The sequence below is a fragment of the Macaca thibetana genome, chromosome 6, assembly GCF_024542745.1.
Source record: "Macaca thibetana thibetana isolate TM-01 chromosome 6, ASM2454274v1, whole genome shotgun sequence".
In the NCBI taxonomy this organism is placed as follows: Eukaryota; Metazoa; Chordata; class Mammalia; order Primates; family Cercopithecidae; genus Macaca; species Macaca thibetana.
The window spans coordinates 154762994-154782623 of NC_065583.1; the positions used below are offsets into that span (position 1 = coordinate 154762994).

A 19630-nucleotide genomic window follows, 5' to 3' on the forward strand; every position below is an offset into this window, starting at 1 on the left:
TTTTCCAGACTCCACTATGGAGATAGGGCAGTGAACTCAATAGACACACTCCCCGCACTCAAACAGTTTCCATTCAACTGAGGATGTGAGAAGATACACAAATTAGAAATCACTTTCAGCAGCGATGAATTCAAGCTAGAAAGACTTAAAGCAGGGTGAAGGGGTACAAGGCATGTGGAGGGTGGAGAGTATCTTACAGTGAGGTGAAAAATAAAAAAAGGCTTCTTTATTAGAAGGGAATATGAGCAAAAACCTGACCATGTGGTATCTGGGGGATGTGAGTTCCTAAAAGTTTGAGCAGCAATTTCAAAATCTCTGAATTGGGAGTGTACTAGGCAAGAAGGCCAGTGGGGCTGGAGTGCAGTGAAGGAAGAGGCCCTTGGCCAGAGATGAAGGGCTCGCCAGGGAGAGCCCTGTAGACCAGGCAAAGGTGTTGAATTATTAACAGATCATGATATAGAGAGCCCATGTTGAGTGTACGATCACCTTTACTCTTTTTTTTTTTTTTTTTTTGATATGGAGTTTTGTTCTTGTTGCCCAGGTTGGAGTGCAACAGAGGGATCTCGACTCACTACAACCTCCGTCTCCTGGGTTCAAGCGATTCTCGTGTCTCAGCCCCCCGAGTAGCTGGGATTACAGGTGCCTGCCAACACGTCTGGCTAATTTTTTGTATTTTTAATAGAGACGGGGTTTCACCATGTTGGTCAGGCTGGTCTTGAACTCCTGACCTCAGGAGATCCACCCGCCTTGGCCTCCCAAAGTGCTGGCATTACAGGCATGAGCCACCGTGCCCAGCCTCAACTTACTCTTGTAGACCCAGGTGACTCTGGTTGTCTGAAGACAATAATAACTAGGAAATAATGAGAGCAATAGCTCAGTTAAGAGACCATAGAAGTGATCCAGGAAACTGGTAGAAATGTGGAATGTGATGGTATAGTGACAGAGATGGTGAGAGATTGTGAGATTCTAAATAAATTTTAAAGGAACAGCCAAAACATATTTGTATAAATATTATCATCATCTGGTAAATTACACCAAGCATTTCAGGACTTCAGAGCCTAATAAAACACATGGATTTTCTTTCAGTGTGTAATTTGCTTTCATCTCTAAATATGGATCCACTAGAGGCAATCCCCTACACTAACTTATTGTTCTATTAGAAAATTGTAACCTGTACCCTGCATCTATTGAGTCTTTAAAAAAAATTCAGGACATTTTTGTAATGAAACTTAAAAACTATCCACCTATCTATTGTATATATTGTATTGTGTATTGTGTTTGTACACACATAGCAACACATAGATACGTCACTCAATTAAACATGACAGTATGACTTGACAAAAATATGAGAAAATATCTCATTGAATAAAGTCCATAAAAATTCAAAATCAATTGAAACAACTACAATTTTTAAAATACAGAATGTTTTGGGTAAAGACTGTAAAATAACACTAAAGCATATATACAATAAGTTCTCAGAAAACTTTATCTTGGCAACTATCATTAGTAATCCTTAAAGAATTAGGTGTATCACAATAATTGTGAATGTAAACATCAACAGTAGTGTTGCAGATCCAGAATGATCTTAAATTGTTTGTTAAGATTTCCCTTTCAATATTGCAATACAAGAATTCTGACATAAAATCAGATTCACACAGAAATTACATTTTAAGTATACTAAATGCATTTAGAAAGTCCCAAATATATATTCTACATTTGAATATGTAGTCCTTTTTTAAACACCAGTTATTTTAATTTTCTAGCTAACAGATTTTGAGCTGCAATAGAGGAATGAGGCATGATATGCTTTGTTTTCAGAGTTTTTCTCTTTTTAACGCACTTAAGAATACATTAAAATGCTAATGATCTGAAGTACATATTGTTATTATTGTTTTATCTTCAAAATCTTTTATTTGCTTCTCTTTTACTATTTTCTCCTCTATTTCCTGTATAGAGGGAGGGCTTGAGGAAACAAAAATGATGGTCAGGTTTACATGAACTGAAAAGACTGAAGAAAGGCATTTTTATTTATTTTATTAACCTTAACTTTGATTCACTTTATGAGCACTGTGACAGAACGCCATTTCACTGCGACACTTTGAATTCAGAGGAACATTATGAAGTTTTATAAATTGCTCCAAGGCATAAGATATTGGTAAAACAAAACAAAACAAAACAAAATAAAAACTGCCTTTATTCCACCCTCACATCCTACTACTCTGAGAAAACTACAAAAAAAAAAAAAAAAAAAAAAAAAAGAACTTGTCCTATACGGTATTAAGTATTATAGCAATAAAACACTAATAAAATCAGAATAAAGTTTTTTTAAAAAATTCAAATTGTCTCGAAATTAAGAGGTGAGCTACATTTACAATGACAGAATAAGAGTTTCTAAATTCAACAACTTCATTCTTAGTGAAAACCTAAATGAAATTTGTGTTTAGTCACTAGTGTTTTTTTGCTACTAAATAAATGGGAATAAAATATATACTTCTTATACATAAATATGAATAATAAGTTGCATGAATTAAAAGTTTTCAACAACTCAAAATCCAAATATGGTTATAGAAGCACTTGAATTTTCTTCAAAGTGATTGTAAAATTTAAATAATTAAAATAATTAAGTGGATACTAAAGTTATCCAAAATAATAATCTAATATCCTGTATAATTTTTCGAACAGTTCTCTACCATTTCTACAAAAGTTTCTCTTGGAAACTGTTTAAAATGAAGAGTGGTGAAGTGATTTCCTATTTATTTTTTAAAAAGTAAAGCTTTTTTGGAATTGAAAACAGTGTTTACCATGTTGATGTTACTTGGCAATATTAGTTTATTTCAAATTAACATAACTGTGTGATCACATTAAATCGAAGGCAGAATTTTTCTTTTTCCCTGAAAACATATGAGATAAATGATATTGCTCTTCACAAGGAGCCTTTTAACAAATAGACTAAGGTGCCCATTGGTCCCACTGGGCATGTATACTTTATATTTACCCGATAATCAATATAACTCTTTTTCTTTTTTCGCTCTTAACAAATGACTTAGTTCATGTCATATGATTTGGTAGCATAGCACCATCATGTGGTTAATTTCTGAATAACTCTTAAGAACAAAATGCTAATAAAATTTGGAATATTTTAGATAGCCAAATATATATGCTTCAGTTTAAGTTTAAAATACTGCTATTTTTAGCCACACTAATGTACCTAATTAAAGAAAAAACACATAAATACCATTGTTTCTATAAGTGTTATGTTTCTACTTTTCTAAATATTTGTCTTCACCTTCTTTTGTAATACCTGGCCTAGTTTCCCTAAACAGTCTCATCAACTGTAACTTAGCCCCAAATCAACATAACCACTGCAGATTTTTCTGTAGTCTTGTAGACAGTTCTAACTGCACATGCCATAGACTTTTCAAACTCACTGCCTAAAGCTGAGTTCTTTCTTTGCCCCCAACAAAAGTCTGCCTACTCATGTTTTCTCCTTTCCAGTTTCTTAAAGCAAAAATCTATGATTTTTCTAATGCCATTTCCATTCCTATTGATGTCCCCTTGCCAAATAGGGCACAAAGGCTGGTTGTTGATTTTTCCAGAACTCAGGTTAAAATTTTCCTTTCTCCACCTATGAATTTGCCATAAAACCCTCTTCTTGACTCCTTTTTGGCACTGCAATGGCTATTCTCCCAGCCTCACACATTATTTTCCTCCAACAAATCTTGTTATTCAAGAGGGAATGAAAGAAACCTATTTAGATGTTTAGATAGAAACCTGTTCATCTTACTTAAATCCTTTTCTAGTCCCATTGATAGAAAGATAAAAATCAAAGAGTGCATTTTCTATTACTATCTTCTGCATACACACACATATACAAGCTACATTCCAAGTACACCAAATTCATTGCAATGTCTACCAGTGGTATTGTGGTTCTCCTCCTTCTGCATAGAACTCCCTGTCCTATATCAGTATCTTCATGAATTCTTATACATTCTTTAACATTTTTCTTCCTTACCTCTCAACAAAGGCTTCCTATAGTCCCTCAGGCAAAGTTGATCACTCCTTAATTCTGTCCCCAAATATCAACATTTCTGTCAAAGTATCTATGATACTTACATGGCTCTCATATTTAAAATACAACTGATTCTTCCTACTCTATTTTAAGCCCCTGGAGGCACTTTTCCATATCTGTGTTTATTTTCCCATCAGTAAGGAAATGTCTGAAATATATAAGATGTTTAAAATTGTTGTCAACTAAAAGAACAAATATCCTCTGTTGCTTTACTGTTTTCATTTCTGATACATTATTTTTCTTTTTATTCAAATAGCATGTAAAGTTTGGAATGTTTTGCAAAGTATTTAGAAAAATATGTTTTACTGATTCTACTAACAGGAAATCTGAAGCTCAAAGAAGGAAGATAATTTTTCAAAGTCACACAGCTTGCTGTAAGTCATAGTATATGTTTAGAAAGAGCATACTTCCAATTATTGTGTACAACAATACATGTTAGAAAAGAAACAGGCCTCCCCTGATATTCATGATTTATACTGTGTGAGTATATGACACACATATTTTATTTTAGCATTTATAATATATGATGAAACCCTCTGTAATTTTTGAGGGAAAACATCACTAAAAACCTATGTCTAGAAGCACTAGAGTTTCTTGCAATTCTTTTTTGTTTTGTTTTGTTTGTTTTTTGTTTATCTTGGTTACTAAATTTATTCCAAAAATTAACACTAAAATACAGGTATTACTATAATGACTAAGATTCTTAAGATAATTTGTTAAAACTATGAAAATTTTGCAGTGCTGCAAAACACTAAAGTATAGTAATAACTTGTCCACAGAAAAATTTAGTGCATTTCTAATAAATACTTTTGTTACAAATATTTTTAAAGATAAGTTATATAAAATGGATGTTTCTTCATTTAAATATTTTTGTTTACAAACACTTTTTGCCTAGTAATTCTACCTTTCTTATAAGCTTATATATTTTTAATTTTCTAACAAATGGTGTTGAAATTTTGTCCAAACTAAAATCTACATTTTAAAACTCACTGCATTTCATTGTTTTCCCTTTGTTAGAGAGACATTCTCACCTGATATAGTGGCAACTTGTGTTCATCAAGTACCAGCTCTTTTACATAAAATATTGAGTTGCAACCTTTTGTCAATGATGATGAGATATGCATAAACTCTCCCACATCTCTTCCCAGACAAGAATTGACTACTATATTGATCATAACACTAAGTTTTAGCAAGCCTGCTTTTTCATTAAAATGATGCCTCTTCTGAACATCTTATCTTTATTGTTCAGCCTGGTGTAATAAACCTATTTATAAGAGCTTGCTCCTAGTGTCTGTGCATCCTGGTTCAGCCTGGTATAAATCTGTTTTCTAACTGCTTGTCTTAGAAAGAATCTAGTCTGTTTCTGATAAGCCTACATCCTCAAATCATTTGCATTCATTGACAGTATTCCTTCCCATTGCCTATTAAGACCTACTAGATAATTGAGCGTGTAGAGCCTTATCACTCAAGGATATATTTTCCTAAAAGTGATGGCTTTCCTGTGTTGGTAAAAATAATATAGGCTTACTATAAAAATTGAAGTAATACAGAAGACTAAAAAGTAAAGAGGGACAAAACCACGGCTACAGTGAGTCATAATATGGTATAACTGCTTCCTTTGCTCGGGTCTTTTGGGCAGACATCAAGGCGTGATTGGGGCTAAGATCCAATCTGAGTCTTGGAGTCTTTTATAACCTTACTGGTTCCTAGCGGAGCCAGGTCCTCGTGGCTGTTTGTTTTGTATTGTCATTGTGTGTGTTTTGTTTTGTTTTGTTTTTGTGGTAATTACTACTTCCTTGTGGCTCTTATGACAATTTTGTTAGCTCTTGCCAAATATCAGGTTTCAGTTCCCACAGGCACCCCTTGAGCACTTGCCATATAATCTCCTATAATGACAAATTTACATCTTATAAGGCAGGACAAAAAGCATCTGCATCACCCCTTTCTTTTAAGGGGTCTCCTGGTTAGGTTACACCTTTCAAGTAAAATCTCTCTTAATTAGCTCAATGTCAAGTGATTAGGGACCCTAATTGTATCTGCACAACTTATGTTGCCATAAAACTTAATAAGTTTATGTGAGTGAGATATCATTTAATTTACAGGCCTCTCACACAATCAATGGCAGAGTCATTGCACACAGAGTATAGGTCACCGGGGGCAGGAATATTGGGAGCATCTTAGAATTCTGCCTGCTGCAACTATCATTTTTTCAAATTCCTCAAAATATCTATAACCATAGCTATCCGTTTCCACTCAACATTATCTGGAAGCGTGAGGAGCCCTGGAAGAGCCCAGGCAGCTATTCTCTTATAATTTATGCCAAAAATTGCTTATTTCCCTTTGAAATGAGAAAATCCTTTGGCATTTAACATTTCATTTAGTTTTTTGTGACCTGGATTTCAGCAAAGTAAGAACAGAGAAAGTGGTGCTGTAATACCCCAATGGGCTCTTCCTGCCCATTGCACAGACAAAACCAATTCACTGAGACAATGGGACTGCAGTAAAGAGCTTACCTGACACTAGGCTAGCCATGTGGAAGACAGAGTTGTTACTCAGATCAGTCTCACTGAAGGTCCAGAGGTTAAAGTTTTTCAAGGATAGTTTGATAAGTAAGGGACTAGCAAATGGGTGCTGCTGATTGGTTGGGGATGACATCGTTAAGGGTGTAAAATATAGTCCCCCCGTGCTGAGTCCATCTCTGGGCAGGGAGCCATAGGACTAGTTGAGTCGTATGCTGCAAATTTGGGTGGGGTTAGAGTGAAAAACATGTCAAAAGACCAATCTTAGATTCTGTAATCGTGATGTTATCTGTATGGGCAATTAGGGAAGTTACAAATCTCGTGACCTCTGATCACATGATTCCTGAGCAGTAAGAGATTATAGAAACTACCTATGTTTTAGCAGAATTAAGGTCACTGTCATAATCCTAATCTTGTGGCCTTTCTTTAGTTTTGTAAACGTGGTTTTGGCCCAGGAACAAGGAGGGGATCAGTTATAGGGAGGGACTATTATCATCCTTGGTTCAAAGTTAAAGTATAAACTAAATTCCATGGTTAGCTTGGGCTATGCCAAGGAATGAGCAAAGATTTTAAGCCTGTGAGGCTCAAAGCAAGATGGCGTCTGCCATGCTAGACTTCCCTCACTGTCATAATCTTTGCAAAGGTGTTTTCCGTGTGGGAGGCATAGCCTCTTGGGCCACAAAAGGTTTGCTGAAAAATTACTGACATGAGGCAGATTGATTAATAATAAAAGGCAAACAAATTATTTAACATGTATACACAGGCGCCTTCAGAATGAAGACCCAATTTTCCAATAAGTTACAGAATCTAATTACCATCTCAAGGTTACAGAAAGAATGGTGGCCCAAAGCATGGACAAAATCAGGTTGTCTTGGTAAATCAGGTTTAGTGGCAAGAAAGGTTATGAGAGGGAGAAAGGAAGTGGCTTGGTTAGCAAAGCCACTTGTTATGTAAATGAAACCTCGCTCAGAGAAAATTGGTGATACTTATTTATTTTCAGACTTTTAAAACTGTCAGGCTCTCATTGGCTCCTAGGTCTGGGAAAGGCATAGAAAAGACCTGCCTACATTAATGGAAATTCTTTACAGATGCAATTTTTCTTCCACAAAAGACAGCTTTGCAAGTCCACTTATATTTTCTGGCCCTGTGGCAGACATTTCAAAATCCATCAGAGAAATACATTTGGGGGTAAAATATTTTTTATTTCCTTCAGTGGCAAAAAACAAAGAAGCAAAACTCCCCCCTTCCCCAATTCCTCCGTTGAATCTCTGGAGAGCAACTGAGTATATCATACTTTATTTCTCTATAGTTGTGGTTCTTACTGCACAATTCGATAAGATGAATTGTTTCCTGAACATTCTGGTGCCACTAATCTTCCCTTATAGAAACAACCTAAAGAGAAAGAAGCTGCTCAACTACATTCTCTTTAGTCAATCATTTCTGCCCCTTGGAAAGATTCATAACCATTAAATGGGCTCCAAGCAGTGCCACAAAGTTTTCTGTTTATTGTGCAAGAGATAAATTAGTTCAGCTTCACAATAATGTATGTCTATTGTAGAATATGATTCATTTTCTAGCACTGAAAGGAATCCTATTTATTCTATATTTATTTCAAATGCTGGGATTTTTATTGATTGTGAAACTAGAGTTCATTCCCTGCAAAAATGGAAGGTAGTCAGTCAGATGGGTAGGTGAAGTCAATTAGAGAGGGATCACTGCTGATTCTCTTTGCCCTTTCTGAGCTATATACCATTTTGTAAAGTGGGATTGCCTAAAGGTCAGGGTCACGAAGAACTAAGTCCACCTAGGAGACTATGGTGGCATTTCTCTTACAATTTTCTTTCGTTCTTTGATCACTACAGGCTATAAGTTTTCAGTTGCAAAAATGTGTATGTACAGAAGGATTCTTTTATCTCACTCTATCTCCCTGACAACCAGATATTTGCCTGCTGTGATAGGTCAGAGGTTCTTAAAAGGCATGGAATACAGCTCATCTCTTTTAAAGGTTTCAAAATTCTCCTTTTGTGTCTGGCTTGAAAAGGAGTTACCAGTAGAGAGTCAAGATTATCCAGCTAACAGTAGTGTGTAATCAAGTAGGGAAAAAAAATTAAGATCTTATCTAGAAAGAATTTGCCAAATCATATAGGTAATCGGAAGTATTTCCACATGTGAGAAAATAGAGAGGGAAATGGGGAATGATTGGTAGTAACGTTTACATTCTAAGATAGAAGTTAATTTTTGCCTAAAAAAAGGGAGTTAGTATGAGCCAGATCAGCTCAATTTGCTTTCTAGGCAAAAGGAACCCTAAGGTGATAAAAATCAAAGTATTCTTATACTATAAGTTAAGGATATCTATCATAGACAACTTACGTTGTTTAACACTTATAGAGCGTTTAGAGTTTGGAAAAACAGAAAATATATTTTTATACGTTCCTTAATTTGAATTAGCTAGTGCACGCTTCTATCTTATACATCATTCTCTCTCTGACAGCTTCTAACATATTCAATTTCTTTTAAACACATGTAGTTATAGAGAACTTGGTACTTCTTCAAACTCATTCATTAAGCAAGATGGCAATATTCTTTAATTTTTTGAATGAATTGAAAGGCAAGTCTTATTTATGTTTTCATTTTCCCATCCTCACAGTATGCATCTCAAGCCTTGCCACCTCGTAAAACATCTATGTGTGTGTGTGTGTGTGTGTTTAAATTCACTATAGAATGATTTTATTTATTAGAGGATTTCTCCTTTTTCTAACCTAAATTACTCTTCTTAATAACTCAAATTTCTATTAATTTACCACTCAGAGGCATAAAGAATAATCCTAAGTAATATCAACATAATGACCCTTCAAGTATTTGAAAATGTATGTCTTTCCTTGCCTTGATCTTCTTCATTCCATCTAAACACACTCAGTAATTGTAGTGGTTTCTTATTTTGACTTTGGTAATATTTTATCATTCTAGTCTTGCAACAAGTTGTCTTTTCTTGAGTCTGATTTCTTTAACAAAACACAGTATTCAAGCTTTAGGCTGATCAAAGGAGCATCATTGGGCGATCCTCTCTCTTTTTTTCAGATATAACATTTCTAGACATCTGCATCACCCGTTTCTTTTAAGGGGTCACACCTCTCAAGTAAAATATCTCTTAATGAACTCAATGTCAAGTGATTAGGGACCCTAATTATATCTGCACAACTTATGTTGCCATAAAACTTAATAAGTTTATGTGAGTGAGATATCATTTAATTTACAGGCCTCTCACACAATCAATGGCAGAGTCATTGCACACAGAGTATAGGTCATTGGGGGCAGGAATATTGGGAGCATCTTAGAATTCTGCCTGCTGCAACTATCATTTTTTCAAATTCCTCAAAATATCTATAACCATAGCTATCCGTTTCCACTCAACATTATCTGGAAGCGTGAGGAGCCCTGGAAGAGCCCAGGCAGCTATTCTCTTATAATTTATGCCAAAAATTGCTTATTTCCCTTTGAAATGAGAAAATCCTTTGGCATTTAACATTTCATTTAGTTTTTTGTGACCTGGGCTTCAACAAAGTAAGAACAGAGAAAGTGGTGCTGTAATACCCCAATGGGCTCTTCCTGCCCATTGCACAGACAAAACCAATTCACTGAGACAATGGGACTGCAGTAAAGAGCTTACCTGACACTAGGCTAGCCATGCAGAAGATAGAGTTGTTACTCAGATCGGCCCAGAGGTTAAGGTTTTTCAAGGATAGTTTGATGGGCAAGGGACTAGCAAATGGGTGCTGCTGATTGGTTGGGGATGACATCGTAAGGGTGTAAAATATAGTCCCCCCGTGCTGAGTCCATCTCTGGGCAGGGAGCCATAGGACTCTTTGAGTCATATGCCACAAATCTGGGTGGGGTTAGAGTGAAAATCATCTCAAAAGACCAATCTTACATTCTGCAATAGTGATGTAATCTGTAGGGGCAATTAGGGAAGTTACAAATCTTGTGACCTCTAATCACATGATTCTTGAGCAGTAACAGATTATAGAAACGACCTATGTTTTAGCAGAATTCAGGCCACTGTCATAATCCTAATCTTGTGGCCTTTCTTTAGTTTTACAGACGTGGTTTTGGCCCAGGAACAAGGAGGGGATCAGTTATAGGGAGGGACTATCATTATCCTTGGTTCAAAGTTAAAGTATATAGTAATCAAAGGCCATATGATCAACCATCGCATCTTATGCGTACTATTCTTTGCTTATATAGGTATTAAGAGAAATCAAAATTTCTAACAGGGGAAACATGAAAATGAAAGGAGATCAATATTATAAGTTAACAGGTATGAGGTGAGCAAATTAAAATATAGAAAGGTAAAAAGAAAGCATTGATTACAAAGCAGGTAAACACATGAATAAAAGTACGATAAATAAAAGGAATACCTATAGGGAATTAATAAATATAGTTCCTGCTGCATAAAAAAGTACGGTGAAAGAGAATGATGTCATATTCAAGTGAAATTGCTATTTTGTTACAATAAATTCCATGAAATTGTGAGAGTTTTTGAAGATTTAAAACTGATTTTTTTTCGTTTTTGTTCCTCAGAGGAAATGCATAAAACAATCATATCTTAGAAGGAGAAAAATATCCTTCCTTTATTTTCCCCAGGTGTACTACAGTAAAGAAACAGGTACTGACGCTACAATTAGCAACTCATTGGAATCAGACTTGAGGGAATTCCTTTAGAAAACAGAAATTTTTAAAGGTCCTAGAAAATCACTATGTTAATGTTAAATTCGTGCTGTCTCAGATTTTCTTAGATGATGAGAGGCCAGTGCCATTGACCTTAAAATTATCACTTAAACAAAGCACCACAGCAGCACCATATTTCAGGAATAGTATATTTTCAGTTATTGCAGACATAAAATTAATGTTTACAGTGAGGGTGCAAGTAAGCAGTGATAAGCTAAAATTGAGCATCCGTGACTCCATAGAAAATGACTTCCTATATTATATTATGTTTCACAGCCTTTTCTAATTTGGTCATATATATTGATACTGAAAGCCCCAATTCTTGGTAATGTGTATTGATGATGTGTTACAGTGCCCATAATTTATATATACGGTTCTGAGAACACACAAAAAGCAAAACTATTTTTAAATTAGCAATATGTATGCTTTTAAATACTGATACAGACATTTACTAGTAAAAAAAAGAAAAGATGTAGACATCCAAAAGTGTTTAATATAAGATGCCATAAAATAAGACAACAAAATATGGAGTTTTCATGGGACCACTTTTCCAATACCAAATTTGCAGCTAGAATCTGGAATATCTTCAATGATCCTATTTCATTTTTATTCAGTTTTTTTTTAATCATTGCTTTGTTCCACTAGATGTCAGTATTGGATAAGAGCAGAGAAATGCTTCCCTGAACATCTGTTCTCTTGCTGTTTTAACTTTGCTCATGTAAAATGATTAAACCCTACCTAGCATGTGTATGTCTGCATGTAAATGATGTGATTTTTAAGGAAAAAAAAAAAACATTTGCAACTGATGATCTTTACAAGTTACCCAGAAACTTCTACATGGAGGTGATTCTTTTCTTAAAATGTTTACCTTGCGCCTGTAATCCCAGCACTTTGGGAGGCCGAGGTGGGTGGATCACCTGAGGTCAGGAATTCGAGACCAGCCTGGCCAACATGTTGAAGCCCTGTCTCTACTAAAAACACAAAAATTAGCCGGGCATGGTGGCGCGCGCCTGTAATCCCAGCTACTCGGGAGACTGAGGCAGGAGAATCGCTTGAACCCCGGAGGAGGCGGAAGTTGCAGTGAGCCGAGATCGCGCCACTGAGCTCCAGCCTGGGCGAGAGGAAGAGACTTTCAAAAAAATAAAAATTCCTTGTACTGCCCTTACCCACTAATTATGAAGAAAAATGAAAATTTTAAACCAATACAATTGGTAATAATTTGCAAATTGCTCTGAAGTAATGTTGACCCTTTCTGTCACATTCTACATAAATGTACTCCTTATTCTTAATTTGTCCTCGCTACAGCCTTTAGATTTTGAAACAAAGAAGGCATACACTTTCAAAGTTGAGGCTTCCAACCTTCACCTTGACCACCGGTTTCACTCGGCGGGCCCGTTTAAAGACACAGCGACGGTGAAGATCAGCGTGCTGGACGTAGATGAGCCGCCGGTTTTCAGCAAGCCGCTCTACACCATGGAGGTTTACGAAGACACTCCGGTCGGGACGATCATTGGCGCTGTCACTGCTCAAGACCTGGATGTAGGCAGCAGTGCTGTTAGGTGAGAAAAGGAAACATTTTCTTTTCTACGTCTCAGGAAAACAAAACAAAACAAGAACAAAAACAAGAAAACCAATTATCTGTCCAAAACTGCATGATGATTTAATTATAGAATATGATGCTTGAAAACATAAAACTTTACATAAGAATAGAGGAAGTGATATAGGATTTTGGGGGAAAACACATTATCAACTATTGCAACAATGTTTACTAGTGGCGTTACAACCACTAGAGGTCTGATTCTCCTGTCACTCAAGGTAACAAATCTCAACTCTTCATGTAGAAATGGGATTTAATAATATAACCTTTTAGAGAATGATTCTCATAATTAGTGATATTAAGATACTTTGGAAGTGCCTAGAGTATAATAGACATTTAATACATTTTATAATTAGTCTAAACTTTCTGACCCCTTACACAAAGTTAGTGTTTGAAAAAGTTATTGCAATTTGCATGTCATTTTTCCAGTGTGTAAAACATGTCTGCTGGGTTTGAGGTGAAATGAGTAGAGGCACAGTTAGAGTCAGTCGTAGAGTAAAATGAATTTATGAAATTGCTCAAAGCACACACTTTGCAAGGAACTGCTTCCTGCTCATCTCTCTCCCACTCTCTCAACACATAAATTCCACTAGTACTATCAAGACAATGCAATTTCCCTTTTCCTCACTTATACATTGACCCAGCAGTATGTTTTGAGACTTTTTTTCCCCCATTCATTCTATTGTATGCTTGAATTTTCTGCTGCATGCCTACAGCTGTTGGGAAACGGATTAAAAGACAAGTATGAGATTTGTTTCTGAATCTTCTGTCCCTAAATGATTGAAGCTTGATATGCAAGAACCAACATAAGAAAACATTAAGTAGGTTTTTAAAGCAAAACACTCTCTTCTATTGACATACAACAGACAAATATCTTGTAAGATTTTACACCATGTGGTAAGTAAAGATTAAAACAATGGATCAAGTTTTCAGTGGTATCCTTAACACAGTAATTGCAGATAGTGAAATCTCACGAAATGGCTTGAGAGCATAGGCAACTTGCTCTTTGAATTTATCTGAATCCATCACCTGTAGTTACATGAATACTACCTCAGTCAGCTCTAGCTGCTATAATCCATTAATGCATACTGGATGTATTAGTCTGCTTTCACACTGCTATAAAGAACTGCCCTGAGACTGGGTAATCTAAAAAGTAAAGAGGTTTAATTGAATCGCAGTTCCACATGGCTGGGGAGGCCTCGGGAAACTTACAATCATGGCGGAAAAGGAAGCAGGCGAATCTTACATGGCGGCAGGCAAAAGACAATGTGTGAAGGAGGAACCGTCAAACACTTATACAATAATCAGATCTTGTGAGAGCGCACTCACTATCATGAGAAAAGCATGGGGGAACCACCTCCGTGAGTCAATCACCTACTAACTAGGACCCTCCTTCAACATGTAGGGATTATAATTCGAGATGAGATTTTGGTGGAGACACAGAGCCAAACCATATCTCTGAGTGACTTAAGCTACAAACACAGTTCTGGAGGCTAGACAGTCCAAGATCAAGGGACCAGCTGATCTGGCGTCTGGTGAGGACCTGCTTCCTTTTCAGCAGGTGGTCATCTTCTCCTTGTTTCCAGACACTGGAGAAAGAGAAAGAGAGCTCTCTCTATAGTCCCTTTTGTAATGGTAAAAATAACTTCATGAGGGCTCCATCCTGATGAACTAATTACCTCCCAAATGCCCCATCTTTTAATACTATCACATTGAGGTTTAAGATTGCCAGATGTGAATTTGGGGGGATACATATCAGCTCATAAGATTCCAATTCTGCCCACCCCAAATTTATGCCTTTTTTACATGCAAAGTGCATCCATCCTAAGAGCCCCAAAACTCTCAACTTCTTCCAGTATTAACTCAAATCCAAAGTGTCATCTAAATATTATCTAAAGCAAACAAATGTGAGACAAAAGATACAGTTTATCCTGAGGCCACATTCCTCTCCAGCTGTGAATCTGTGAAACCAAATAAGTTACGTGTTTCCAAAATACAATGGTGAAGATATTCGTATTCCAAGAGGGAGAAAGAGGACAGAAGAGAGGGGTGAGACGTCCAATGTAAGTCCAAAACCTAACAGTGGAAACTCCATCAAACCTTAGTGTCAAACATAATTTTTCTCTAGATCAATTCTTCATTTTGCAGGTCCACTAGAATGGATGTCCCACTTTTGGACTCACTAGGGTGGCAGCATAACCTCCCACACTCAGAGGGGCACCACCCAGGCTGTGGCTCTCTGCAGTAGCCTCACTCATGTGCAGTGGTCACACCCTCAGTGCTCCACTGGGCGACTCTACCCCAATGTCTCTTCTAGGCATTGAGCCCAATGTTTGAAATCATTATGGAAGCAGCCATTCCACAAGCCTGGTGACATCAAATCACTATTGGGGTGATTTGGAATTCTTCCCTCGATTTGGAGAATTATGAATGCTCATAGCTGAAGAGTTATGTGATGCTGTTTAACGGAGCTGAAGAAGTTTGATGATCTTCTTTCATTTTACCGCATTTCTCTTTCCTTCGGTACCAGCTGGCAGTGTTTCTGCTATTATAATCTCATCTGTTTTCCTGGCTTTTTCTGAAATAGTGGATGAAGTTCATGGTTCGCACCTATACAAATCTTCTTATTAAGTAATTGGTCTATCTATCAACCCTTAATGTTCTCTTCTAAACACACTTTCTCATTATTTTGGAACACAGATGGGTTGAGATATTTCCAAGTTCTTAAGCTTTGGTTTCTTTTTACTTAAAAAATTCATCTTTGTTTAATTTCTTTTATTTCACATTTTACTGTAAGGAGTTGTGAGGAACCAAGCTACTCCTTTAACACTTTGCTTAAAAATCTCCCCAGCTAAATATCTAATTTCATCACTCTAAAGTCCTTCTTTACACAAAATACTAGAACATGAACACCACCCACCTAAGTGCTTTGCCACTTTATGACAAATACTATCTTTCCTCTAGTTTCTAATAACATGTCTTTATTTCTCTCTGATAACATATCAGAATGGCTTTTACATCCATATATCTACCAACATTCTGTTTAGGATTGTTTAGATGTTCTTTGGGAAGACAGAGTCTTTCTCTACAGTTCTCTTTTCTCTCTGAACCTTTAACAGAATATCCTTGAACATTCATAATTTTAGCACTTCAAAACTCTTCCAGCCTGTACCCATTACCCAGTTTCATAGCCACTTCTACATTTTTAGGTATTTTTTATAGCTGCACCCCTACTGCTTGGTACCAATTTCTGTCTTAGTCACTTAAGGCTGCTATAACAAATTACGGTAGATGGAGTAGCTTCAGCAACAAATATACATGTCTCTTGTTTCTGGAAGCTGGAAAGGTTATGATCAATGTGCCAAGAGATGCATTTTCTAATAAAGGCCTGGTTTCTATTCTGCAGAAAGTCATGTTCTTGTATCCACACAGCAGAAAGAGAAAGAGAGCTGTCTGGTGTCTCGGTTAGAAGGGCACTAATCCTATTTATGAGGACTCCACCCTCATGACCTCATTACCCCCACAAAGGCCCATATCCATATATCATGCATTGGACATTAGGATTTCAACATATGAATTTTGGGGAAACATAAACATTCAGTCCATAACAAATGCTTTTATTCTTGAAAAGAAACTGTAATCAGGAGAAAACTCTAAAAAAACTCATCTGTCTTTTAAAAAGAAGTAAGTATAACAATTACTGAACATCCCTACATTTCAGACTGAATGCTAAACAGTTTACTCACTGGATTCAAACTATTGTTTTACATGTCTATATTACAACATGATTCACTTCCAGTTAAGTTCCAGAAAACCATATATGATTTATAAGGCTATATGCAGACACATACACACACACAGACACACACACACACACACACACATCCACATATACATTCAGTATTTGTTGAGGTATTCTCCAAAACCTTCTGCCTTGGTAATTATTATGTATTACCCTAACATTATTTATCAGTCTTTTATTTCTGAAGCCCTTGGATGTTCTGTTGATAATTACAAAAGTAGGAGATGCCTGGTGAATGGATTTACCAGTTTTTAAAAATATGAACAGTTATTGAAAGAATATTGAAGGTTGTAACAAAAATAATTAAAAGGTAAATAAGATTAATTGAAACTCTCTGCAGATCAATAAATAAGAATTTACATAGAGAAACTCTGTACCTAGAGTAGAGAACATGCTATGTTGTTTAATTTACTGTATGTTCTATTTTGAAGACTTATAAAAGAATGATGAGGCCAAAATATTAAGAAAAACATGATTTTAATGCAATACTTAAGAACTAGAAAAATCAAAAAGTTCCTAAGTAAAAAACATTATTAGGTAAAGATACACCTTCCAAATTCAAGAAAATTATTAGAGTCAAGACCCTGATGTGAGGAACAAAGGAAGGTTAACATGAAAGAAATTCTCCTGCTATAAGTGTGTTTTTTATTTTGTACTTTTTATGTCACAGTAACTAGTATCTGACAAGTGCTACTTTATATCAAATAAAGTAGTGTACCATGTCTTACTTCTAATGAGTAGCAGTCGGCCCACTTGACACAGATGGATCTAATTGATCCCCGCAAGGGGTTGTCAAAAGACAGAGCTGTTTTTGAATCAACTGAAACCTGTCTTTGTTCCATGTCCTTGGAGTGAACAACAAACTTGAATAATGTCAGCTAAGGAAACATGGGGTATGAGGCATCATCTTTCCTTGTTCTGAAAATGTGTTTACTCACTTAAGAATGAGAGTGAAAATACGTTGTGAAAACTGAGAATGAAAGTGTAAAATTACTTGACATGTTTAGATATGCTGTTTGTTTTGTTTTCCTTTACTTAATTGTCTTTTCACAGAGTTATTATGCAAGGTATTAATTTAGGACCTTGGGTATTTTATCACCATCATCTTCATCATCTTCTTCATCATCATCATCATTATCATCACTAAGCACAGCCAAGAACCACATCAATGCCATAACCAAGGACTGATCCCATTTTGAAGAAAGGTTCTCTTAGGTTTCATGACTAGCAAACACACCATGTCTGGTTCCTTACTCTCAACCTTCGGCCCCAGCTTAATTTCTAGTTATTCTTTACTTTTCTAGCCTTTGCCTTTTGATGCACTGATTTCTTGTCTCTAATGCTGTATATTCTTTGAGGTGAACACTGCTATTATATAGTTCCCAGAAACAATTCCTAGTGAGTCAAATGAGATTGGATTAAGTATATCCACCAGTAGTGATGCAGGGGCTTTTCATAACAGCAAGTTCTTGAGTTTAGAAATTTAAAACTGTTGATTATCCAGTTACATTGAAAGGTATCATTTACTTTGAGTATTATTGATTTGGGTTACAGAAAGATTTCAGTGGGTAATTTTGTTCAATATGTACCACTTTTCTTTTGTTCCAAACATGTAAAAGTCTGTTATCTTTGGAATAAATTTTAAAATAGAACTTAATCATATTTTTTATAAAATTTAAAAAATTGATTATTTAATTTTAATCCATGTCAAAAGTATTAAATAATAACAGAATGATGATGTAAAGTAAATCTATTTTATGTATGTAGACTTGCATATATAAACTCAAAATTACAGTGGTTAAGAGTACAATTTAAAAGTGTACAGATTGTTTCCTGACTCGTAAAGATTCATCTCACAATGTTTTCACTTTGCAGTGCTATGAAATTGATGTGCATTCAGTAGAAACCATACTTTGAGTACCTATACATTGATTCCTTTTTTCCCTTTCAGTTCAGCATTCAATAAATTACATAAGATATTCCACACTTTATTATAAGACAGGCTTTGCGCTAGATGATTTTGTCCAAATGTAGGCTAAAATAAGTTGTTCAAGCAGGTTTAAGGTAGGCTAGGCTAAGCTAGAATGTTAAATGAAAAAAAGTTAGATATTTTTGTACAAATTGATGGACATGAAAAGAAAAAGCAGAGAGGGTTTGATATGGAATACCTCTAAGAAACTCAGAGATAAACAAACCAATAAAAGGAGATGTAGAATTTAGAAACTTCAGGGGTAGCTGAATATATTAATCTCTGGGGATTTTGCCCTATTCATCTTTTTCACAACTGAGTCTTTAGGACCCACAAGAGAATTATTTCTCTGAAGCTGGTTTTTGCATGAAGTCTCTCTGTAAGTGTGCTGATGGGATTTAGCTTGTATTAACTCCACTTATAGAAGCAAAGAAACTGAGAAATCATTTTACTTTAAAGAAAAACGAAAAAAAAAGCAAACAAGAAAGAGAAGAAAATTTGCTAAGAAAATAGAGATCAACTGGACTACAATTTGCTAACAGAGGTTAATCCCCATAAAGATCATGCCAGAACACCCAGGTGTATGAGAGCTTAAGAAAAAAAGACATTACATTTACACATCTAGATATAGATCTACCTATATTAGATTTGAAAAAACTCACATGCACATGTACACATATATATGCACACTGTATTTTATTAGTACATTGCATTATACACTAGAATATATCTTTTACATCAAGAAAATATTTAAAATTAAATTAATCTTGCATGTAGTATATGAAACCTTATTCAGTATAGTCCCAACTCTCAGGTATCTTTTCATTTTTCACATTATATGTATTTGTGTCCTAAGTAAAATTTTGTTAAGTACCATGACAGGGTTCAATATGGTGGTTTCAGTGGATATGAAGGACATGAAGAAGACACTGGGAAATGGGAGAAGTAT

The 19630-nt window shown here is 35.7% G+C and overlaps 1 protein-coding gene across 3 annotated transcripts in view; it reads left to right on the plus strand.

The window, feature by feature from the left end:
* Nucleotides 1–19630, plus strand: part of CDH12 (cadherin 12) — a 1138028-nt gene that overhangs the window by 1065924 nt on the left and 52474 nt on the right. For all 3 annotated transcript variants that reach the window (XM_050795514.1, XM_050795515.1, XM_050795513.1), the window contains one exon: nucleotides 12619–12872. In XM_050795514.1, the coding sequence (XP_050651471.1) occupies nucleotides 12619–12872 (254 nt within the window). The remainder of the gene's footprint in view (nucleotides 1–12618; nucleotides 12873–19630) is intronic.